General features: G+C 41.5%; 1 protein-coding gene across 1 annotated transcript in view; it reads right to left on the reverse strand.

Moving 5' to 3' along the window:
* The window catches only part of USP10 (ubiquitin specific peptidase 10), a 45891-nt gene that overhangs the window by 16109 nt on the left and 3746 nt on the right, over positions 1–26036 (reverse strand). The window contains exons 2-4 of the mRNA XM_064386318.1: positions 10978–11046; positions 7895–7940; positions 2422–3447 (exon numbers count right to left, since the gene is read on the reverse strand). Of these exons, the coding sequence (XP_064242388.1) occupies positions 2422–3447; positions 7895–7940; positions 10978–11046 (1141 nt within the window). The remainder of the gene's footprint in view (positions 1–2421; positions 3448–7894; positions 7941–10977; positions 11047–26036) is intronic.

Below are 26036 nucleotides of genomic sequence, written 5' to 3' on the forward strand. Positions count from 1 at the left end.
AGATATTAATTATTAAACTGTTTGTCCTAGCACCTAAATTAGGCTGTGGGACATAATTACTGCACTTGTCCCTTTCTACACACTCAAGTGCAGCACCTGCATAGCAGATATAGCTTGGACACTTGCTAAAATTACCTCTTCTGTATTTGTTTCTCATCAAGATTAACATGAAATGTGTCTGTTCTATTTACTTTCCAGTCCTGATCATCTCCTCACCTCATGCAGCTTCTGTCTTTGAGGCTAAAGCAACCACAGATCTCTGCAGGTTGAATTAAGCAGCATTAAATTATCTTCAGGGTGCCTGTGAATCATTAACCTCCCATGTAATAACTGCTGAAATTGAAGTACAAACCAAAAATTTGTCCCTGGAAAAGCAACTCCTCGTGTGCTGAGCACCTGTTCTAAATAAAAACTGTGTAGAAGGGCCCCAGCACTCCAGCACTGGATTGTTTGTTAATTTGATTTGTTAATTTTGCCTGTTGACTCAAGATACTCCAGGTGTAGAGTTAAACTGTGTGCAGCACCCCTTGGTACTTGTGGTCAAACCTTCACTCCCACTGGCACGAGCTGAAGCTGCTGAATTCCCAGCAAATCCAGCAGGAGGATCTCAACTCAGCCACAGGGAAAACAAGGAACACACCTGATAAACACACACAGACCCTCACACAGTGATGATCACCGAGGCAGGAGATTTGAAATGAAATATCTACAGAACAGAGCCTGGAAAGCATGAACTGGAATTCTTGTAACACATTTTTGAGTGTGGGTGGATGAACAAAGCACTCAGGCACCTGCTTTCCAAACAGGACAGAGAACACTCAAGTACATATATAGAAAATAAAGAAAAATAACCTTTTTCCACAGAGCAGAGCACTGATCACATGGCATTCAGATCTCCAAGTAAACATTTTACACTGAAACCAGCAGTATCTGAATTACAGGAATTGCAGCAATAACTCCTATCTAAATCAGCTACAATGAGCAGATTAATTCCTTTTATCTATACTCAGATTATTCCTCTGCCCAAAGAGCAAGCTAACAGTGAAGGTGCAGAAGAAAACTGGGTAGAAGTTACATTTGTGTTTCACTACAGTGAAGACAGAATAAAAAGCTCTGCTCCCACCTGGTGGCAAAAAATAGTACAGAAACAGTGAAAGTCTAGAAAGTTAACTTACAGCTTGGACAAGAGAAAAAACCTTTTCCATTTATGGCAAGCAATCCTAGCTTTATGATGGTCACAAAATAGCTTTAAGTTAAAAATCATTACCAAATGAAAGCTGGAGATTTTAAGACAACATTCTCCATATGGGTTCATACAGACTGTAATCACCTGCTTTTATATATATATATGTTGTTTTAATACAGTGTTTGTGACACCTAAGTGGAATATACACTGAAATATAAATTATTCTGACAGCTTTTCTCTCAACAGACAATTCTGAGTAATGAAACCATTGCTGAATAAGGAGGGGAGGAGAGGCAGCACTCAATTCTGGGCACCCTGAACATCATCTCCAGGTCAGCTTCTGTTCAGAGTGGAAACCTGACTTGAAGCTGTCACTTTCAAAACAGCATTGTACCTGTAAATTAGCTTGTAGCATAAACAGCAGGACTCTGCACAAAGCCATCTCACACACTGACCACTTCACAGATTTAAAATAATTACTTTGGTTCCAACACTGGTGACTCGGCGACACAAAATGCACCCAAGCTGGGAGAACTTCACCATTTCTGGCTGAATCTGCACAACCAGCCTCCAGCAGTTTCTAGCCCTTCCCATTAGGACCACAAATATGACAGGACCAAGAGTCAAAGCTTTTGTATGTCCCCTCTGGACAGCTCCTTGGCTAGCACTGGTTATGGATAAAGCAATACTGTTTATAATGGTTAAAATGGAAGGACAGACCCCTCAAGAAGCATATTAGTAAATATGACATTTCCTGAATTGAAATTTCTGAAGCAAGACCTATGTAGCCATTACACTTCCACTCTTGCTTGGTGCCCAGGAATTTCAGCCACTTTGGTATAAATACAGCAATACTCTTCTTGTAATGGAATACTACAGAAGTGTAAATACTGGAGAATATAACACACCGTTTTCTGAACAAACCTAACATATTCTCCTTTTTGTAACAGCACACAGCCTATGTGAAACACAGATCACTTCCACAGACTGTCTGACACGTTGTTTGACAAGCAGCAATAGTTTCCCCGTATCTGGGATAATGACATGGCAATGCCTGGCTGGAATGTTTACTCAGGGGGATACAAACTGGCTAATTCCAATGACATCCTTCATGCAGTGTTTGAACAGTCAGCTCATTACCAGAGGAATGTTCTCTATCAATATTCCACACTCCTGTTTACAAGCAGAGCTAATACCCTTGCAGTGTAACATCCACTCGTGTGTATTAACTATACCTGCAATCTTTATGGCTACGGGATCCTCTGAAACTGGAACAGGTCCCTCTTTGACTTCAACCTGTTTTTCAGGGACCAGAGGAGATGTGGCAGGAGGGGTATACTTAGTCTCAACATAGACCACAGATGTGGAAGCAGAGGGCTTGGAATTGTGAAAAAGACTAGCCCACGACTTTGCAGGCTGATTAACAGGGACTGATCCTGCAAGCGGGACCGTTGCCTCAGTAGTAGGTGAAGCTTCCTCAGGCTTAGCTTGGTCTGAGTCAGTGCTTTCCACAGTGTGCAATTCTACCCCATTGGCAGCTGTGTCCTCACCAGAGGATTCAAGTGTTTGTCCATTAGTAACGCCAAGAGTTTCAGTAGTATCAGTACCAGCATAAGCCTGTACAACAGCTGTCCTTAGGGGGCTCTCTCTGACGGCCTCCGAGGGGAGGCAGAACTGTTCAGAATGAGCAAGGCGGCATACCTCGGGCTGCCCGGCAGTCCTGCCGGGGGCTGCGGCGCCGGGGCCGGGCTCGGCACACGCAGCTCCGGCCAGGAAGTCCACGGAGCTGGCGGGGCTGCTGCAAGTCCTCGGCGTGGCCAGGGAGGGGAGGTCTCCGGCCAGCTCCGTGTCCTCCGCGCTCAGGCTGTTGAGCCCCGCGGCCGAGGCGTGGCCGTTCACCAGCGCCTCCGGGGCAGCCACGCCGTCAGGGACATCTTCCAGGTAACTGTAGTATCCAGGGGGTCTTTTTTTCTTTTTCTTCCGTTCCCTCTGCCCAAGGCCCCCAGCCAAGGCGTCGTTTTCGGCGTTGGAGCCGCTGTCCAGAGCCAGGGTGGGGTCACTGAACTGGCAGTCAATGGAGTTGTAGTTTGTGTCGCTGAGAGCATCATCCGGGGTTTTCTGAGCTGGTGCACAGCTGAGAATGAATTCTGGAGCCTGAGGATTCAGAGTACTCGAAATACTGTAGTCGGTGTTATTTAGGACAGATGACTGAGTCTCGATAACTTCATTAACACCAAATTCAATTCTCTGATACTCTTCCCCTGGATAATAAAAAGCAGATCTCAGTTAGAGAATCACACGGAATCAAAAAGCTACAAAAGCAAGAAAAACACTCCCCTATTTACCTGTAACTCAGAAAACAAAGTACGCTCCCCCAGACAAAAGGAATTCTCATTCTCAACCATGATGACTTTCAAAAGATCATTTTCTTAAAGATAGCAGAGCACAATTCAGGTTTTCTTAACCACAGTTATGTAATTTCCAAATCACTGCAGAATCCTGCACATAATCCCAATTAAATTCCCCTCATAAGAAAACTATTAAAGTCCAAGGTCTATAGGAATAATGTGTATTAAATTAATTACTGGATAATTGCCTATAAGATATGGTGTAATACTTAATTCCACACTTTTTTCAAGCCAGTCTGTTCCACTGACAAATACAAAATCCAAGCCTTTCCCTTTTTAACTTTTCCATATGTGAAGTTTGCTTTTGGAGGGGCTGGGTTTGGTTCTTCTGGTGTGATTTATCATAACCAAACATTTACCATAATCCTTAATAAGTGAAAAATATATTTATTAATTGCATGGAACACTACAATTAAAGCTTTTGAGCCTCCAAGCTCATTTATATCTTCTTTAATTTTATCACAATTAAATGCATTACTATGTGAGAGTAATGATAAATGTGAATCCAGCATTTTATGACATACAATACAACACATTCCTCAATATAAATCAGTGTTCATCTTGTATATAGGAGCTGTACTGAAAAGTTATGAATGGGTTTTTTCCTTTTATTGATTTATTTATTTGCCCTGGAATTAAATATTCTCATGGCAGGCTGCAGTATCACTAAATATTTTCAGTCACCAAATTCTGCAATTTCCTGGAATTTATTTATTGGTGTAATGTATATGTACTAAGTGGTAACACTGAATAGTTCAGCTACAATTTCTGTAACTAGTGAGTAAAGATATAAAATTAATGAAAGTTTCAGGAATTTTGAAGGCAAGCTGACATTTGAAAGCTCTGCAGGTCCTTATGATATGTATGCTACTGTTCCAAAGACATTACATTTTAATATTTTGTGTCTCCTCAACAACTGGGGCTCAAACACACATTTCCAATTTTTAAGACTTACTACAGAACCAAACAACATTAGGTATTAATTCCAAAGGAATTAAGTGGATACAGCACTAAACTTTAAAGATTTTGTGCAACTTACATTATGCATGACAACAACAAATACATATTTTCAAGTACATCACAGATTCACTAAAAATGAGGTGGATTTTTTTAAACACAACAAAAAGCAACCAACAGTTCCCAGAAAAGAAATTATTCACACACCTCAGGAAATAATCCTCTGGGAAAACAAATCTCGTAGGGAATATTTTGATATGTGACTGTCAATATAAAAGTTCTGCAGTTCTGGGTATTTTCTAGAAAAATCTGCTAACGATTATTTTAGCTTTAAAAATGTGAAAGGAACAAGAGTCTGCATTTTTTAATATCAAATGAAGAGTAACAAACATACAATGTATGTTGAGGTCTCACTTATCCATGCAATACCAACATATTATGATTTAATGGAGAAATTATAAAGATGTTAATTGCTTTTCTGCATTGATCTATTAATCTGACTAAATGAGAAGCAAAGGTCATATATCAACTTCAACCTTGCTGCCAGTCAGACTAAAGGAGACTTTTTAGGAATAAAAACGAATAAAAATTCCACACACATCTGGTTTCTCTAAATCATCTTAGAGAGTGAATTTCAAATTTCTAATTTCTAAATTTCTAATTTTTTCCCCCTCCCCCTGTGAGAAAGCATTTTTAACACCCTGTCTGCCATTCACCAACACTTCTGCCATCACTGATGAGCCATCAGCACCCAGAAGAGAGGGCTGAAGTTCCTTTTTTAAAAAATCAGCAGCCTGGGGCCAGGGAGGGGCAGCTGTGCCCGATGGGCACCGGGAGAGCTCCGGCAGCACCTCCTGCTCCAGGGCTGGCTGTGACACACAGCCCCAAACTGCTTCATCTCAGTGCAAATGCAAAGTTTGTGGGTCTTCAAGGGATATAAATGCACAACAAAACCATTCCTCATTAGTTCATCTGTCTATGGTTCTTTCTGCCCTTTGTTACAACAGCACAAAGCACAGGCAACAATTGGTAACACCAAATATTCCTCCAGCCTTGAAACACATGAATTACTGGGCACATTTCAAGTCCCTACCAGCTCAAATAATTCATGACTACTTCTTTTCCAAAAGCCAAGTTAAAGAAAACAGCAATTGCTTCAAAATAAAGAATGTGGTTTCCCTCCATGGGTGAGTCAAGTCTATCAGAGGCCAAGGTAAAAGCTGTCACCTCTGTACCCCTGTCCTGCTCCTCTGTCCCCAGCAGCTCCCAGCACTTGTGTGACCCAGAGCTAACCCAGCAAAAAACATCATCTAAGGGAGCTTTTTTTCTAGTTTTGATGAATTTATCACTTTACTCTACACTAAACAATCACAAGAGCCCACTCAGGGCTAGTGGGGAGCAGAAAACAGAACACATCCCTTACAGAACATCATAGGCTGAAACCTTGCCAAGAGCAGAACTGATGTTGTAGCATTGAACACACAAATTAGGAAGTTACAGCTGAGTAATTGATCTTTGTACCTTACAGCAGGATTAGAATAATAAATACCAGTAGCCACTGTACAGTTAGTCTATGGAATGACTGGCAGAAGCTCATCTGCTGTAAGATTGTGTTAAGTTCATTTCAGAAAAATCAGATGTAATTTTTTTTCTTATTTGTTTTGACTTTCCACTTTGCTTCAGGGCATCTTTGTTTCAATCTAGTTCACAGCTCTATTTCTAAATGGACTGAAACAGATCTCTGTGCCATGAACAACATGGCACACATATTGAAACAAGCACCAACAGATGCTCCAAGGACAGTCTGTGTACAACCCCAAAATCTGTGAGTGCACAGTACTAATTAGTGGGAACAGAGTTCTGCATATTAGAGCTTAAGCCATGATTTGATTACTCCTAGTAGGTGTTAACAGATATTCTGACTCTGTAATAAAGTTAAACACTGAAGAGAAGTACAGAAAAAAATGAAGACCATGGGGAATGGTGACATGGTAAGTGTGTGCCATCATATATAAATACAAATATTCTGCATAACCAAGCATTCCAGTTTAGTTTGCACAGCTTCCTATGCAGCCATCACAGTGATAATGTGCATGCACAGTACGGTGCAAGCTTGTTAAAGACATTTTTCAAGCAAAACCTAATTTGCTGTCATTACCTAATCTCAGGGCTGGGAGGGGATCTCTCAAGGTCTAGGAATGATCTGAAAGACATTTGTACAAACCATCTTTCTGTATGGCTTGTGAACATTAAAATCCCAGTCTGAAAGAACAAAACTTACATCTAGTTAGACAAAGAAATAGATGACTGGATGCCCCTGTCACCAACAGACAATTCACACCATATGGTCTTTTTAAAGAACCTTTCCAACTCCTATTTAGAGCTACTCAGGGTCCTAAAGCTGGTCCTGTACTAAATCAAACTCCTGAATTGTCACAAGTGCTGCTGATCTGCTCTCAAATGAGACCTGTGGTTCTTCTTTCTGACTGCCTATCTTATCTGTAAAAGGAAGGCCCAAGTCTGTAAGCACAATGATCTAATGTGTAGTCTGGTCCTCTTTTGAGCACTTTTGAGAAATGTTCAGTCAGATACTTCCATGATTTTCTAAGGAGATCTGGAGTCATTTTCATATATATCTAAGTCTCAGCTTCTTTGCTCTCTGGTTCAGGGAATAAACCAAAAACTAATTTACCTGCTGCTTAAAATTCTGTGGAAGTTTGGTTAAAACTATTTAGAGTGAGGATCCCTGGGCAGCTCCCACCTACCTGTGCACTTCTTGCAATTCAAAGTAAAGTCAGGTTTTAAGAGGGGTGGGTTGAGGCAGAGGAGACCTGTGAGTGTTACAGCTTTAAAAGGGGAACTCTGTAATTTATTTTTAAATCAAGTCACACTTTCATCAAGAGATTAAAAAAACCAAACCAGGATTCTCCAGAAAAATAGCCAAGCCAGGCAGAAATGAGAGCCAAAGGGAGCACAGACCAGAGCACTGCTTGCAGAGCAGTCTTGCTGTAACTGTTAGCAAATACTCATGCTGTGGCTCTCCAGCCCCCCTCATTTTCACAGCCACATCCCACAGTTTCCACAGGACTCTGTCTGACTGTGTGACAACAAAGTGAAGGAGGAATAAGATGCCCACTGTAATTAGCTGAAGTTCAATGCAGGATTTTCAAAACTATCACCCAGTAAAGTTTAAAATCCAACCTGCCTAATATATGCCTGTGTAGGTGCTGAGCAAGTTGTAACAATTGTATTTAAAGAGAGGTTACAGTAAATCTCAGGAAAGTGTCACAACCTCGAAGTTAAAAAAAAAAAAATCTTGATTTCTTACCATCATGAAACTTACCTGTGGATTTAATACCACATGAAACTGTTTCATTGTATGGGGGGAGCTGTACAAAAAAGAAATGAAACTTATTTAAAGGCAAAGCAAATCTATGAACACTTCATATCAGTTTCATATGAAACATCCAAATCCTTTAAAAATAACATCGTAACTGAGATTTGATTTTCGGAGGATGCCTTGAACTCTTGCTGCTATATTTACCAAATCCCACACTGCAGCTCCAGGCGTCCTTGCAGATTACCACAAGTACTGAGAGATAAAGATTATCTTGGTTACACACTGCAGGCTCCCCAGCCTCTCAAACAATTCACCTCCCAGCATCTTTCTTCATCACCTCATTTCAGGATGAGGAACATATTCTCTTTTTAGACAAAAGCTGCAGACAAACCAAATTGGGACAGGATGAAACAAACCTCTGCACAGCCAACAGTCACACCTAAACCTTCTGACTCTCAACCTGCTCCAGGGTGGTCCTTGGAATGTTGCAGCTAAGGTGGATCCTTGAACACACTGTGAATAACTCTTGTACAAACTGCCATCATTTCAGGGATGCAGGGCTGCCAGAACCCTTGCCATGGTGTAAGCACAGGTGGGCAATTCCTAACCCCCCTCACCTGCCCCTAAACCTCCTGGGCAGCTGAAAGCTTCTCCTGTGCCTGCAGAACTGGCAGCCACTGCCACTGCATTCCAGCAGCTCCTGGAGAACACGGAACTGGTTCTGCAGTGGGAGGCACAACACTGAGGGGACAGAGCAGCTTTACAGTGCTACTCTAAATAACTGCAATGGTGTAACAAATAAAAGACTTCTTTATTGAAGTTTTCAATTCCCTAAGCTACAGATACTCACATATCACCTTTTTAATGCACTGCAGACACCAGTGCATCAGAAACAGCAAGGAAGATATTCCTGAAATTCCACTGCAAAAATATATTTAAAAAACCACACACTGTAAATCCATATATGAATCTCAATACATCTTAATATATCATCTTTTCAAACCAAAAATGAGAATCAATGGGTCAAGCTCCATATTAATTTTGAACACAGGTTCAATGTAATTTTACTTAGAGCCAAAAAAATTACTCTAAATGTCTATAACAGTTTATGACACACCTTGCAATTTTTGTTTTTATCCAAAGCAAAGACCTTCAGAGAATAAGATTTTTAAAAAGTAGTCAGCCTCTTGGTCCCCAACGTGTCAGATTAATCAACAGCACTTCTGCAAAGCTGACTTGTTCCATACATGTGGGTCACGTGAACCATCCCAGCCAACACGTATGACACAGAACGTGTGTCAAAAATATCACATGTAAAAGGGACATTTTAGACAACAGAATCACAAGGCTGGAAGAGACCTTCAAGATCGAGTCCAGCCCAGCCCCAACACCTCAACTCCACCCTGGCCCCCAGTGCCACATCCAGGCTTTGTTACACACACCCAGGGATGGGGACTGCACCACCTCCCCGGGCAGCCATTCCAGAACTTTATCACTCTTCCTGCAAAAATCTTTTCCCTAACACCCAACCTGTATTTCCCTTTAGTTTTAACTACTCCCTTGCCAGAGTCCCCCTTGGGTCTGTGGTTAAGGGACCTCAGAGGGGCAGCAGCACACGTGGGGACTGTCCCCAGCACGAAGTGTGTCAAACATCACTGCAGCATTATCATCTCTGGCTCGTCCTTCTTGGATTTCACCCTGCCTTTTTCAGACCAAATTTTTACACCAATTAGTGTAAAACTAATAAGCATCATTTTTATTTCATCATCCAGGTAATTAAAACATTGAAGTGAACCAGATCAAGGACAAACTTAAGGAACATTGTTCAACAGCTCTTTATTTTGACAGCTAACCAGTAAGTGGCACACTGAGAAAATGAAGTCACACTGGTGCTGGTGCTGCAGGTTCATACTTTGAGAACAGCTTTGCACAAGTTATGACATTTTCATCATCCCCAACGTAAGTGTTCAAAAAGCTGATGGGGACACTTCAGGTGACATTACATGGGATGAAAATGTCCCACTGCTGTGACTGCAATTATGGTGGGAGAACAGCAGGATCATCAGAGCTAACAGGAATTACCTAAAGATCTCTTGTGCTTCCCACAGGCCAGACAGCTTTCTCCCAAAAAAGAAGAAATGCTCTTTTTCCTTTCTGAACTTCCCTCACTCCCCACCCCACCCCATTCCCCTTGTGCCCTTTCATTGTTCAGCAGTTTACTACACTAATTATCCCTGGAAAATTAAGCTACAGGAAAGTAAGTCACATTAACAATGGTTTGTAAACTGTGACAAAAGGATTTCCCCATCTACAGCTCGAGTGTTTGTTTCCTTTATGTTGAGAGGGCAGGATGGAAGCACGACTGAAATGTCTGAATGGAAATGTCTGGAGGAAATACATGGAAATGGACCCAGAGGAAAATTATTTTTCAAGTCTGGAGATGAGGACAATGGGCTAAAACTCCTCCCTATAAAGGAAAATGGTTTCATGATTTTCTACCAAGAACTACAGAGAATAAGAGCCTACAATACCATGTGAGTGTGTAATGAACTCCAACACACAAAGACAACTGTTCCCACTCTGTGGCTCTCTCTGTCACTAATTAGTTCATTATTAATGCATTTCTCAGACCTCACACACAGCCTTCTCTGTGAGCACAGAACTCTGTCAGCAGTGCTCCACCTGGCAAAAAATATTAACAATCCCTGTGCTTCAAAAGCCTCCCAAGACTTAGAAGCCCACTTTACAACCAAGAACTCTGCTGGGAAAGTTCTCAGTATGCACCTCTTTAAAAAAACCATCAAAACAGAGGTACAGGGCTGGAAAATTCATCATCAACATCCAACCACTACTGTCAGCTAGTCCAGCTCTGAAAGATGACAAGCAGAAAGTGGAATCATTCATTTATGTCTAAAAATTTACTTTATATCCACATACATGGAAAGAAGACGACTGAATAAAATTTTCAGTTTGTAAATTAGCAAGCCAAGAGAATGACAAATATTTGTATTGTTGTATTTCAAATTCACACAAAGAGATGGAGCTTTCAAATGTTATTTCTAAAACAAGTTTAAAGTAGATCTTACCTCAACAGAGCATCGTGGAGTCACAAAGAACTGATTAAATTCATCAGGGCTGAACTCCCCAAAAATATACTAAAAATAAAAGAGAAGGATCTTTGTTAAAGAACTATTTATATTCAATGCAATTCATAAATTCATATCAAAATCCATTAGGTACTAGAATTCAAAAAGACCCATGTGCTGGGAGTCAGAAACTCTACCATGCATCCCAACTCCCTCTTGGTCCTTCCTACATCTTTAAGAAAGAACTTTAAGCTCTGAAACTGTAACCAAAGCATTTTCCTTCCAATTCCCACTGGAGATGATCACAAACTGCTCCTCATCCTGTGAGCAGTTTAAAACCACATTTGGGGTGCAGCTGCATCAGTTCATGCAAGCCCCAGGCAAAGGCTGGTTTGCCTTCTGAACCCACCCCTCTCCACATGAGAAAAAACCAAGAATTACTTCTCCAGAGCTGTGCTAAACTGAGGAGTTACACAACACTAAGTGTACCTGACAACACAAAGAAATCAAAGTGCTCAGGTGTAGGAAAACACACAAAAATCATCAATGCTGTTATTCCTGTGCCTGAAACTCTCCACAACAAACCTAAGATAAAACATCTTTCCCCAACATTATCTTCCTGCAGCTTTTCAGATACTTTGCATCTAGATACTCTCTGGAAAAAAGTACCTAATAAGACCACAAAGAAACTTACACTAATGAGAAATTTAATTTACAGCAAACAAAAGATTCCAAATAAAAAGGCCTGAGCTGTTGGCATTTCACAGCACCTGGAAGTTTCCATAAACTTCCACTCCAGCTGGAGTGGAATAATATAATTGACTGAATAACACCCAAACATTCAGGACAGAGATATCAGGACAGAAAGGAGTTAAACAAGGAGCTGCATAAACTGACAAAACAGACAAAGAGGACTGAAAAACACCACTCTGGGCATAAAAGCAGGTCAGTCTGGCCCAGTGCCCCACAGCCCCCACTCCAATTCATCTCCATGTTCTCCCAGGGCCATTCTGGACAATTCCCTGCTCTCCTCCAGCCTCCCACCAGAAAAGCTTTTTCAGCAGTGTTGAGTCTTGCTCTTGGTAAATCCTTAGCTTGGCTCTGTTGAGACACAACAAACCAGAGTGGGAGCTGAGCCAGAGAAAAGAATTCCTAAATCTGGGAAATCCTCTCTTCTGAAGTGCAGGCTGCTGCCACACGCTGCACACACAATAACCCAATCACAGGATTTTATTCCAGACTTTAGGTGGTTTATTCCAATGGAACTTGCTGTTTACATGACTCACAGCCATCTACATCCATAAATCCCAAAACTTCACTGAAAGCCAAATTCCACAGCAATTACAAACCATCGTTTTCTTACACAAAAAGTGATTTATACACACACCACTTTCACGAGTGGCAGAGTGTGCCCATTTTAATGGCCTTCAGGATTTTTAAAAACCTGGTAATGTAATCTGGTTTAGACTACAAACAACTCAAACAGCCAAAACAGACTGGAACATCTGTGATTCAAAGGGTGAAACACAGTTAAACATTTAATGCTTCAAAAACTCTTCCCTCAGCCAACTGCTGCCCACCAAGGGAGAATCCAAAACCCACACCCAACAGATCCCTAAATTGTACCCGAGTGCCTCCACAGCTCCTGGCACAGGACTCAGGCTTGGTTTATACTTTCAGTATATAAGCAAGGCATTTTTATTCAGCACATATGAGCTAGAATTTATCATAATCTAAAAACAAACCTAAGAAAATCACTTACACTCATCACTAAAATTATGTTTTAGGATATATTTTTGATGCTGTCATGCAACAGAACAAAACAATCATCTCAAGTGCAGTCTCTTAAAAGTTACATAAATCCAACCCTAATTTCTCCATCTAATAATATAATACAGTCATTTCATTAACCAGCATTTTTAAGCAAAGTATCACAGGCCTGGTACTTCTTTCTGAGCTTCTTTTTTAATGAGGAAACACAAGACAAAAATTGAACAAAGTGATCATTAATACTGTATTAATTAACTGTTTTAATGGTGTATTCATATAGAGAAATTTGTGTCTATGCAACTCTTCCTGTGGAATTTAAAAGAGGATTTTAAATATTTACCAACATCTCATCCTAGTCAGACTAAAGCTTAAAAACCCACCCTGTTTGGGCTTGAAATAAACAGAAATTGATCTGATTTGGTTTTATTTACCAATGCTTCACAGCAGCATTGTCACCAGCTGAAAGATCCCTGCAGGATAACTGAAATAATGTTTCCAAATAAACCTTAAATAAACATTAAACCTGCCCAGTTTAACCAACCTCCTCTGCCTCCAGTCAGCCTCATCTCTCCAGAAATAACTTCTGCAAGCTGGACAGGATTTTCTACCCTTTTTCATACACAACTACGCACTTGAGTGAAAAAGAACCGTGATATCACATCCCTTGGTAAGTATAACAACCCCTACCAAAAAAAGACAGGATTCAGAGGGGGGAAAATGTATTTTAAGTAGTTTGAAAGATGCTGTAACTCCCTGCCTGCTGTCCATCCATCCATCCCAAGGAATCAGTGTACCTGGCACTCTACAAGCTACCCGTGTAAGAAATTACTTGTTTAGTTTTAAAACAGCATCAGCATTGCTGCAGTACTTACCCCGTACCATTAATTCAAATTTTGAATTTTTTACAGCATCTTAAATGCCCAAGTAAGAAGAAATTTTAAGCGAGAGCAGACTAAGATCTCATAAAAAGTAGCACACCCTTACAAGAATAACCTCATTATCAGCATGAGCTTTTGGGGTCCTAGCTTATTTGTACCCTCAAAACTACTCCACCTAACCTCAGAAGTCTCAAAGTTGCCTTCCTTTCCAAACTGACAAAATCTAAGGCTTGGAACATCAAACATTTAATTAAAGTACTTACACAAGCCACTCATGATCAGCATTAATTTCTCCCCCACTCTATAAATAACACTTTAACACATGCCAGAGATACATCAGCACATGTTAAAAGCTTGGCCAAACTCGTTTCAGATGGTTTCAATTCCAATTTTAGTATTTTCAAGCGTGTAAGAAACACACACCCATTACAGCTGCATCAGACTGATGCTTTAATGCCATTTAATGCTTTAATGGGGCAGCTAACCTGCCCTGTGCTGTCCCAGTCTCTGGTCCTGAATGTCACAACACTTCAAGGTCCTGGCTGGGGATAACAGTGGGAGGCAGACACAGACAGCTCAGGGTCAGCCCTGGAGCAGGTGAGAGATTGTGCTGTGCTGGAGATAAGCTGCTTGTGCTGCCCCATCACTGCTGTGCCACAGCAGCAGCACCTCTCACCTGCACCAAGAACTGCACAGCCCCGAGTGCAGCTCGGGCACTGCACGGAGCACCGAGCTCAGCTGGCCCAGGCAGCAACAGCCAGGCCTCTTCCCATCAGTGACACCAACTCGGGGGGGCTGGCAACATCAAAACCCAAAATATTTAAAAATATCACCCGTGAAAAGCTGAGGTTTAATTAATAGCTCTACACAGATTTTAAGACAAAAAAAAAAAATCTCTAACACTCTTTAGCATTCAATTCCTGATTTCAAAAACTGATTTATAGCCTCAGACAAAAATGCAGCTGCTTGAAAATCATGTTAAACAGCAGTCAGTGGTGTCAGCATTCACTCGCAGGAGCACATGGATAAAGTTTAGGAGTTCCAGTCTTACACCAAGACTGAATGTGGAACATAACAACCACACTGGGAGAAAGTTCTGAAAATTTCCAACTGTAACAATATCCCCAGACTTACTTTTAAAGATACCTAATCCCTAAGAGGCTTAATTCAGTCCCATCTGCCCTCCCTCTCCTTTCAAAGCCTCTCCACAGCCTCTCTCAGAGCTGTCTGTCTGTCCTGGCTCCTGGGAAGGACTCTCTGGTGCTTTTGGGAGCAGGAATTTCAGTGCTCCCTCTCCCTGGCTGACTGAACTCTGCAGAGCCACCACTGAGCCTGCACTGAGTGTGCCCAAGGGTCCCTCAGCCCGGGAACTTCATTGCTGCCACAGGTTAAAAGCAGTATCTAAACAGTATCAAACAGACCCCAGTGACCTTCCACTTGCAACTGTATAAAAAACCAGCTGGGAAATGAAAACCTCCTCTGGGGGGAGGCCGGGCTGTGTGGGAACAATGGGGCTCTGTGGAATTCCTGCAAAGAGGGGATGATAGAAACACAGGACAGCTCTACCTCTGCTGCCTTTCCAATTCCCCATCAAAGCTACCAAACGTCTCCTCTGGGATGGATGAACAATCTAAACCCAAAACATACTGCTGGATCTATTGCATTCTGCAATTCTCAGCAGTAACCCAATCTGACCATCTACCAGAAATGTACAGTGCTAAAAAACACACTGAACTGCCCACGATTTACCTAATGTGAGCAAACATTCACCAACATAAGAGAATGCTTTGCTTACACTGCACAATCAAGTATTTATGCATTTCTTAAAAGTGTAGCATTTTTGAAATATTTTTTTCTATAATACAAGTTAGGAACACTGAATGGATGAGACTATTAAAGCTGGAACAGTGTTTCCAGCTCACTCCTGAGCCTCTGGCACCAATTTCCATGCTCAGTCTGACATGCTGCAAGGAATCAAGTTGCCTGTTATTGAATCCCTGCCTCCCAACATTAATTCTCTTCAGAAAAATACTCATGTTAAACACCTTCCTTAGAGCAAATCCCAAATCCTGCTGATTGTCAGTCGCTGGTGTTTCCAGTCACAACAAAACTGGAATCAGTTTCTAACCTAATCTCTTCAATGTGATTACAGCAGTGTAACATCCAGCTGCACTCCAGGAGATTCTACAGCACTTGGAACAAATCATTTCATCAATAACATTCCCTTTACATCTTCAAGATATTATCTGCAGCTAGATTTTAACATAAATTACAAAAAAAATGAATTAAACAAATCTATCCAGGAAGATTTATTTTCTACCACTCAGGAATGAAAGTAATATATTTGGGTAATAACTCTGATCACCAGGCAACATCTCAACTATGCAGATAAAAGCAGCAGCAACAAAACTAATTCCAAGGAGTGGGGAAAAGACCCCAAAGGGTAAAATACCTGACCTGCAAGCTCTGCCCATGCTGACTGGTTTTTGCTGTGGTGCCCCAACCACTTGAAAAAGGAATGCTAATGTTAGCCCACTGCCTGTAATGAAATCTCCACTGGTGTTCCTGCCTAGCAGCACGAAGGCTGTCCTGGAGGAATAAAAGGAGGGTGAGTACGTGTTCCACAGCTGCTTGTCCTAGAAAAATAGGTAGAAATAGCACTGCTGCTGCATCATCATCCTGGGATCACCTGTGCTACAAGAAAGCCAGGGAAATGAAGTGTCAACTTTGGCTTTCAAAAAGCATTAACGCGGCTTTCATCTACCACCCAACAGCTTCAGATCTTCACTCAAATTAGTTTAAGCTGCAAATACTCCCACTTCAACTGCTTTTCCATAAAAGAGTTAAAAATACAGCTTTTACAGCTGGATTATTCCTTGCCACCACTAAATGTCTCAGCAGAAGGCCAAACAAGTCAAACTAGTTCACAATTGAACTGAAATGATGAAACAGCTGATGTACACCCAAAGCTGTACTTATATATACATTATATATCTAATCTTGGCCACCAAGTTACTCCTCCAAAGTGGATTTACTCTTACAGCTCTGGGATAGGCTGCAGCAGAGCAGGAAAAGGAAACATTCACAGAACTGTGTTTTCTGGCAAGGAAAAAAGGGCACATGCATATGACTGCACTTGGGGTTTATTAGCAGAGAAAACACTGTGCCATTAGTCATCCCTGCAGCAAACAAGGCTTTGCTTCCTCACCCTTTACTTCTCTCCCAATTTCTCAAGGCTTTTTTATGGAAAATGTAGGAAAAAGCAGCTTCCCCACAGGTTGTCCTTTCCTCTGAGCTGAAATTCATCAAGTCTTACTACACACACGATTACTTAACTGGAGACAAGGTTCTACAAACTAACAAATCTCAAGGAACTTATTGCCGAAATGCTTAAAAAAGCATGGACAAAATTGTGAAACTGAAAAACAGCTTTGCTGTTTGGGCTTTTTATTGATTTTAAATTTGCTCCCAGAATCCCATAACCAGGAGCTATGAAAACCACTGGCCATGTATTTACAGCTGTACCACAGCCTCAACAGCATTCCAGGCAAAGCATATGTCAATATTAAAAATAAAATCAACTTTTATAGACACAAACGTATGTAAATGAAGGCACACTTGAAGGTGGAGCAGTTGCATATTAAAACTTTTAACAGCTGAAAATGCAACAAATCACAAGCAAACTCTCAGTGAAGCCGCCAGTCCTTTATCATTAGCCTGCAGCTCAAAACTAGAACATTAACACGTCTCCATAGTGCCTGCAGAAAGATCAGAGCTAGGTAAATGTAGGTCACCTAAGCCCATGAGTCAGTGCAACTCCTGCCCACCATTTAAGCTATCAAAGGCTCAAAAATACAGTGCATGACAAAACCTTTCATTTTTTTTTTTTCTCCCCAATTCAGGGTTTTTTGGGATGCTATTATTGAATTCTTATACTGAAGAAAGTTACAGATTTTCTACACGTCTCACATTAAATAATCTAAAAGGTTTTATTCCTTCATTAAAAAAAGAATTATCATCCTCAAAAAGTCATTTTCTGGTCAGAGGAAAAGGCAGATCTCTGGCTTTTGTGACTGTCACATTACTGGAAGGACAGGTTTCATGACCAAATGACCCCTTTACAGCCTGATGTAATTAAGGGAGCACAATGTGGATCTCAGCAGTTTATCCTGAATATTGTAACTCAAATACTCACAAAAGCAGAGCAGGTTGTACTTTTTTTATCAATTATATAACGTACTTCAAATCAAAGCAACAAACTGAACAATAACCATAGAAAATGCTGCCAAAAGACCAGCCAATTTCTTACACCCAAACAAGTTCTGTTTATGCATGCTCCTCATTCTATTTCAAATAATGAGGTGCCTGTTGGCACTCCTCTATTTCAAACAGCAGCTGCCACAAAGTGCATCCAGCCCAAGGAAACTGTCTAAGAAGTGGTCAGTGTAGTGAGCAGGGGAGAGAAAAAGGGAGTGCAAGAATAAAAACCAACCCATGTCACACAGACACCACTGCATTTCTGAGAGAGCTGCTCCAAAAAGACTCCTTATCTTCCCCTGTCCAGGACTGCACCAGCAGAAAACCTCTGCTGCTTCACATTTCAGATTTGCCCCAGCTGATAGATTTGTGTTCCGCAAAACAACAAAGCAAAAGCCCACCAAAACAGGCGTGATCTTATTTTGTAAATAATGACAGTAGAAGGAGAGCAGTGCAACTGCAGCACTCGTACAAGACCACAGAGCAACGGCCCCTGACAGGGGAACTGCACCCACATTTTATACACAACTTTTAATCTGCATCCTGTGGCACACCGTGGAATATTCTTGATGAGAAAACACCTTCCCTGCACCTTCCCCTGGCACCCAGGAACACACGTTATAAACAAGAGCTGCCATGAAGAGCAGGCATTTGGGGGCAGCAATACCTGCAAAGGGCATTCCAGGCAAGAGAGAGGGAGGCAACTGAATTGTGAGAGGTGATTACATCAACTCTTGGCTCTTTGGAGAGCAAAAGAAGGAATTTCTGACACCTTTCCACCACCACTACAAACCCACAGAACATCTGCCTGTGATAAAGAGAAGTAGTAACATTTTCCTATCTGTTTTCTTGCTATGTTAAAACTAAATACAAGCCAAACAAAAATACTTTCCTATCATAATCTCCAAGCTGGCAGTCCTCACACATATCAAATGAAAAATAAATACTTCCCAAATGGGGAGACTGGTCCTTCCTCAGCTCTGAATTCAAGCACAGTGGTTGGTAAAAAACCTCTGGCCAAGGCTCTATCTCTTCACACCCTCTAAAAGTTTGGAAACACCAGCTCCAGGCTGGCTGCTCATAACTCAGCAAACACATTTACTTCAAGCTCTGCAGGCTCCTCTTGCACTGAACTAGCTATTGAGTCTATGTGCAAATTGGAAACTCTCCCTATAATGAAGAACAAAATAATTAAGACTTGCATTATTCTGATTTACCACTGCATGATAAGCTCTGAGGAGAGAGAAGCTGGAACACGAAGTTCCTCAAGAACACAGCCAGTTTAACTACTCTTTTATTACAGGTGGAGCAGGCAAAACAATCCCTTAGTAATTTCATCTAATACTTCCCAGCAGAAAACTCTTAGTGCTGGCCTTTTTTTTTTTTCTCTGCCAAACTAAAATGGTTAGAGCTGCAGCCTTCAGTGCCAGATAGCTTCAGTGGGATGAAGTTCTAAGAACACACTGATAAAATCAGTTCTGCATCTGGAGAACACTGCTTGGGCCACATTACATAGCAAAGTGCCTTGCAACACCTCACAGCTGTCCACTCAAGTTCCAGGCACGCCCCATAAATCCACCTTTTTCTGTGGTTTACAAAATCTTTATTTAGCAGCTAAGATCCTGAAGGATTGTTTTCCACAAGCTTCTCTCAGTTCCTCAGGGTGGAAAAGCAGCCCATGCATCTTCCCTGGCATCCCCAGAGCCTGCAGCACCCAGGAGCCAGCACATTCCTGCCCTGGGCAGGCAGGATGCTCCGGGCTGCAGGAACAAAGCCCGGCTTCCCTGGAATGGCTTCCAGCTCAGCAACTGCAGCGCTGCTTGGCACTGCCCTGCCACTGCAAAGCCTTTCTTCTCTTCTTACTGTGTCTGAGTTTACCTCACAGGCTGCTTTCATCCTTCAAATCCATGGTTTAAAGAAGTAAAACCAACAGATCTAGACTTGGATGAGGCTATTAACGAGAAAAAAATCAGAAGTAGAGCTTTAGGAGTAAAAAGTGCAAGAATGTGACTTTTGAGAAATGAAACAGATTAAATATGGGCACATTGTAAGTAGTTCAAAAATATTACAACTGCTTGATGAGGCCAAGGATGAGGAACAAGAGTTAGGTGAAGAGCTGACAGAGGATCTGAAGTTATTGGTAAAGACAGCAAAGGAGAAAAAAAAGAAATTGAGAATGAGTTTTGTGCTTGCCAGACCACTCTCCCTTCCAAAACCTGAACTATCACCCAAAATTTTGGAGTCACATAACCCCTCTGCTGTTGTGAGGAATCTCTTGAGTTCAGTTCCAGCAGTTTATCTCACAGTCCCTCTCTTGTGAGCTGCTCCATGTGCCTGGACAGCAGGTGCCCTCTCCATGCAGGTGAAGGTGCCAACCTTGCAGATACAGCAGCCAATACTCAGGATGGCACCTTGTTATTTTAAATATGGAAATTACACTAAAATTTATGCTGCTAAAATACAGCAATCAAAAGCAAAGCTGTAAAATTCAGACTGCTTGTATCTTCATTAGATTCCCACTAGTTTGTGTATGTTTGATATTTGCTTTGCTTATTTCCACTACTCTCAACGTCACAGAGGACAAACACCTCAAAGGATCTAAACAGACCCATCCAAGAGATCCATTCCACCCTGGGCAGTGGGGAGATTGCTGCTCCTGTTTGTCAAGCAAGCTGGAAAACACAGTGGAATATAAAGAAAATTGGGAAAAGAATGCATAGCCCCTGAACTACTGCAGCTAAATTCTGTGGAAAACTAAAATCTCTGTCAAACAGCCCCTCAGCAAACGAGTCACCCACACAATGCTTTTCACAAGCAATTACTCAGGGCAGGATTTAGGATGGCTAAGATTAGGTGAGGCAGAAATTAGCTATCTGGACTCCATCCTGACCAGGAACACAGATTAACACTTTTGGAAAGCAGCTAAGCCCACCTGCCCAGGACTCATATGCCTCTTTTGATGGCCTAACTTCACACCTCAACCATAAAGTTTTGAAGAGCTGAATGCTTAGAACCTTTTGCTGGATTGACAATCTCATCTCTTCTCTGCAGGCTGAATGATCAGCGAGGTGATTACGGTCAAATTGAGAAAAAATTATCCAGATGATCTTTTATTTCTTTTTTCCACTAGCGGAAGGAGCGTTAAGGAACTGAGGAGCCAGTGTCAAGCAGAATATACAAGTGGCCAGGAACAAGGAAGAATGACTTTCCCCTCTGCAAGTTGTGACCTGCCAAAAATGGGTTATCTCATAAAGAAACAGACAAAAATAAACCAGAGAATATGTGAAAAACACAATGGTTGGTAAATGACTCATGGGGATCACAGAAACAAAACACGACTACCACTACAGAATAAAGGCTCCAATATTTAAAGTTCTGTATCAGCTGAGTTTGAGTTCCAGCTCTGCTGAGGTTCTTGTGTTTTCTCCTGAAGGAACTCCAGCCCCTTCCAGGACTCCAGCAGATGACACACATGGATGTGGGATGTGCCATGAGGACACCATGCCATGTTCTGATTCCCAAGACATTCTCAGCCATCCACCTCCATCAGCCCAACACCTGGCAGGTGCAAACCTGCAAGGATCTGGCAAAGCCTGCGACAGCAACTTTGTATTTTGAAGGGGTTTGCAAGTTAAAATGAAAATTGGGACACCACACATATGCCATCGCCTCCTGAGACAGTTTTAGAGCTTAAGTATCTGCAACAATTTTATGTAGATGCAACATAGCTGTTAAAACAAATGCACAGATTAATACACTGCTGCCACCAAGCCCCAAACAGCAAGCAGACTAAACTCTCGTATTTTTAAGTGACAGCATTAAAAATTGGGTATGAATAAGGCAGTCTGTATACTGCAAGAAAGAAAAAGTCTTAAAATGGTCAAAGCTCATTTCAAAAGATTACCACTGATAATGCTGCTACTTTATGTCTTTCCTTGTACATCTTCTGTCAGCATTCAGAATTCTTTTGCACATATGAATGAACAGAATGCACAAAACAGCACTCCAGATATTTCCCAGCACATTTACACTCTCAAAGATATTGAAATTCTTTTGCTTTCTGAAGGTAAGAAAGTGATTAAACCAGAATATCCTGACAAACTGATGAAGCCCCCAGTGCTCAGAGAGCAGAGCACACTCACAGCTCCCTGTGCACCCTCCATGCAGGCAGTTGAGTCACCACTTGCCTGGCCTGCTCACCCAGGCAGCTCAGGAGGGAATGCGGACACCAGCAGGAGCACAGGCAGCTCTGCTCTGGCCTTCAGCTGCCCCCGCGCAGGGACAGAGGCAGGAGCAGCTCTGTCTGCAGCGTCCCTGCTCCCACCCACAGCTCCACCAGCTCATCTGCAGCTCCAGCACCTCCTGCTCTCCTCTCCCTCATCCATCCATGGCTTGGGAGACCCCACAGAAGTTCTATCAAATTGTCATCTGGCCCAATGCAAGCAAGGCTGAGCAAGGATGATGAAACCAGACCCTCAATCCTGACACTTCTGCACACCCTGAACCTGTGAGACTTTCCACTTTCAAACAACAGCAACTTAGAACATGCTTCTCATGGGTTTGTTCATTACCTCCGTTGGTCCCAAATCTAATTAAGAGATCTTGCAAATCATAATGACATTCGGTAAAGCAATAAGTTACACAATTTTTCAAAATTGCTGTTTTGCAAATAAGGCAGAAAACACAAACTGAACTAGCAAATACAAACTGATTTAAGTTTCGTATTAGTGATGTCCACCATTCTCAAATGCTGCTGGCTACTCAGTAAACACAGAGTGCTGGACACTCAGACCTGCCAATAAGCAGTTGTTCACTAATTATAAGCATTTTTTATTTCAAGCTGTCACAAAATAAATAAATTTAGAGCACACACACTTAAAATTGGTTTAGCAAACGGCTAAAAAACACCTTTGCTCTTAGCTTGTGTCTTTTCTAACTATAAAAATCCATGAGAAATTCAGACCAATTTTGAAGTCACACCACCAGGAAAACACAAAGGCTGCACAGCTCAGCCCCAGTGGAGCACTGCTGAGCCCTGGTACCCACCACTGCCAGCAGCACACAGCCAAGGGGGAAAATGTGCACAGCTGCCCTCCCACAGCACTGCAGGCTCCACGCTGATGAGAACTTGGGGAAATCTCTAATTCAAGGATGTGATCACATCAAATCAGAAAATCATACCAGCCTTCATGTGACAATCATTAGTGCCAAGTGTAATACACCTCCATTGCCCTTACTCTCTCCAAATCAGGAAACTCAGCTCTGGCAACACCTGGAACACCATGGCAGCATCTGCCACCTGCACTCACAGCAACAGCAATGACCACCACAACCCAGTGGCCACCACAACCCAGTGGCCACCTCAATTCTGCACTATGTCTGCACTACGGTGAAGTTCAAGAGACTGAGACCACAAACCTGTTGACAGGAACAAATTCAACAGCTTTATTTCTTCTGCTCTGAAAGCTGACTGCTCCTCTTTCACACTTCTGACTCTGCTGCACTTTCTGTCACTTGCAATGCCAGGATGACAATTCCATGTATCTCATTCTTGCCTGCTCTGAAAGCACACTAAATGCATAAACTCTTTTTTCATTGTTGTTGTTCCAAGTTCTGTTAGGGAGTTCTCACTTTGTGTGATGAAATGTGGAAGCCTAAACTTCTTAAGGGCAATGGTCTATGGTCACAGCCCTTAAGTGAGAAGAAAGTAATACTGCCTAAGTAAGTGGAAATTGCCTCAATAAGTTGTCTTCGACTTTTTTCCAACTTTGTATCAATTAAACACAGCGCTCCACAGACAATTTCAAACGGCTGTGGTTTTGGTTTTGTATCCCAAAGGCAGCAGCAGAACAGAGAGTGAGGTTTTCCATGCTGTAAGGACATCAGAGTGCTATTTCTTACTTTCTTTGGTCAGCCAGCTATTATTAGAACCCATAAGATTTAATGGATAGACTAAGTACAGTGGAACTCAAAAGAACTTGATTCTTTTTGCAATTCAGCTGTTACCTGTGCTGACAATGACTCTTTTCCTTTCTGCTTGACTTCCCTCTCCTTTTTACCCTATCTACTCATATTTAAAATGACAAGGCCACCCCACACTACGTACCAGCCTCATTTTGAATGAAATACCCTCCCTAAGTAACATGGTCCAAAACCATTATTTGATTACAACTAATCTAATTGTCTGCCTCTACCATTAAACAATTAACTGAACTTTTTCCACTTCCCTCTCCATCCAGCCTAATGCTTGCACCAAGAATTCAAGGGATTATCAGTATCTTACCTATTTTAACAGGTTGCTACAGTACCTAAAAGACATCCCACTCCAACAAGACAAAACATTCTCAGATCAGAAGCCTTCACTTCTTTGTATGAATGACACACGACTTCTGCATTTTGAGTTACAGTGGCAAATCCATTGCCAGCCTGCAACATTCACAGGGAAAACGAGGCAGGAAATCTGTGAACCATTACAGCAGGCTCTAAATGTTGTATGAAAACACACGCCCAGTGCACTGGGGGAATAACTCAGCTGTTTCTGCTGGTCTGCCCAGTGGGGTTCAAACAAAATAAGAAGTCTTTCATACACCGAATTCTTTGAAGAAAACCTACTTTCCTGCATGTTTTTTTTTAAATGCATCTTTTCGCACAACCTTTAGAGACATGCTCTTCTTTACAGCTTCTTACAGATCGTGCATTTTTCTCTGAGCCTTACTTGGGGTATTTACTTTTTTAACAAAGTAAAACAACTTCAGATCCCCTAAGTGGTTTTCCAGTTTGTGTTAACATTACCCTCGACGGCAGCTCATCTATGTCCCTTTCTTTCCTACTATAATTCCAATGCAAATAACACACAGTGCTGCTTTTAAAGCTCCCATCCATGAGATGAATTCACATACAATACTACAAGCAGCAAATTCCCCCAAGTGCTCCTGCACATTTCTTTCCTAGGGCACTGACACTGGTGGCTACCACAGAATCTCAACAAGCCTTTCTTGATTTGAAGAACAGATGTTTTTTCACAAGGTGTATGATTCAAAGAAGCCTTACACAAACACTTTGTTAGGACTACTGTGATTTAATCTTCCTCCTGCCTAACTACAGGTGAAGAAAAACAGACCTTGTAGCACACACTGAAGATCAATAAATTGTATGCTGTCAACCAAGGAGAAAAAGTTCTTACACGTATTTAAAATATCAGGAATATCTGGAAATAAATTAGGCATCAGAAAGTCAAACACAAAATGAAAAGACTAATGTACCTCAAAGTTTTACTCTGTTAAAGCATTAATGAATATATTAACATGAGTACTAACAAAACAGAATCCTTTAAAGTGTTTTAAAAATAACCAACACAGTCCCATTTTTGGAAATACTTAAAACACAGTCTTAAATACCTATGTTACAATTTCATAAAACAAAAATAGGGTTCAGAACCCCGGTTTTAAAATATCAGACTATTCTCTTACGGAATGTCTGAATATACAAACACACACACACATGTACACACACACACTTTTTCACCATGAAGCATAACCCTTTGTTCCCTAATCCCCAGTTGTATGTTTAATGATCACACATAAAACACTTCCATCAAAAAGAAAAACCGCAGTTCCAGCATGTTTAATTCTTTGGAAATGAACATCTACATTGCTGAAATGGCATTAGAGTGACAAATGACTATAATCCAATGGCCCAAGGCCAGCAGATTCTATTAGAACAGATTTGGCAGTTTTGTACGACACAGCATGTTGTGTGTCGATCACTGAACAGAAATGAGACTGCTCAGTTTACCTACAAACAAAACCCCATTTAACTTTACAAGTATTTTAACAGCTACATGAATGGAAAGACCAGTACGTCTGAGCAACTGCCTACAGAAACTGGATTTATTAATAGGTAAATGGCTGGAGCCATTCTAAGAAGTCTCCAGATCAGTGCTGTAGTCTAGAATGCACAGAATAAATAGCAGTGATTCACAAAACCTGTGGGTTTTAGCCTATTTGCATGCTGCCATATAGTTCCAAATTTAAGTTCTATGTCAGTTTTCCCAGACTTCCTTTTTTTAAGTCAACCAACCCACATTCACCCACTTTACTCAGTGTGGATTCACCATTCACATTTTAGAAAGGCAAATGATCCCTTCTGGCTACC

This window comes from Passer domesticus, chromosome 12 (assembly GCF_036417665.1).
Source record: "Passer domesticus isolate bPasDom1 chromosome 12, bPasDom1.hap1, whole genome shotgun sequence".
Taxonomy (NCBI): domain Eukaryota; kingdom Metazoa; phylum Chordata; class Aves; order Passeriformes; family Passeridae; genus Passer; species Passer domesticus.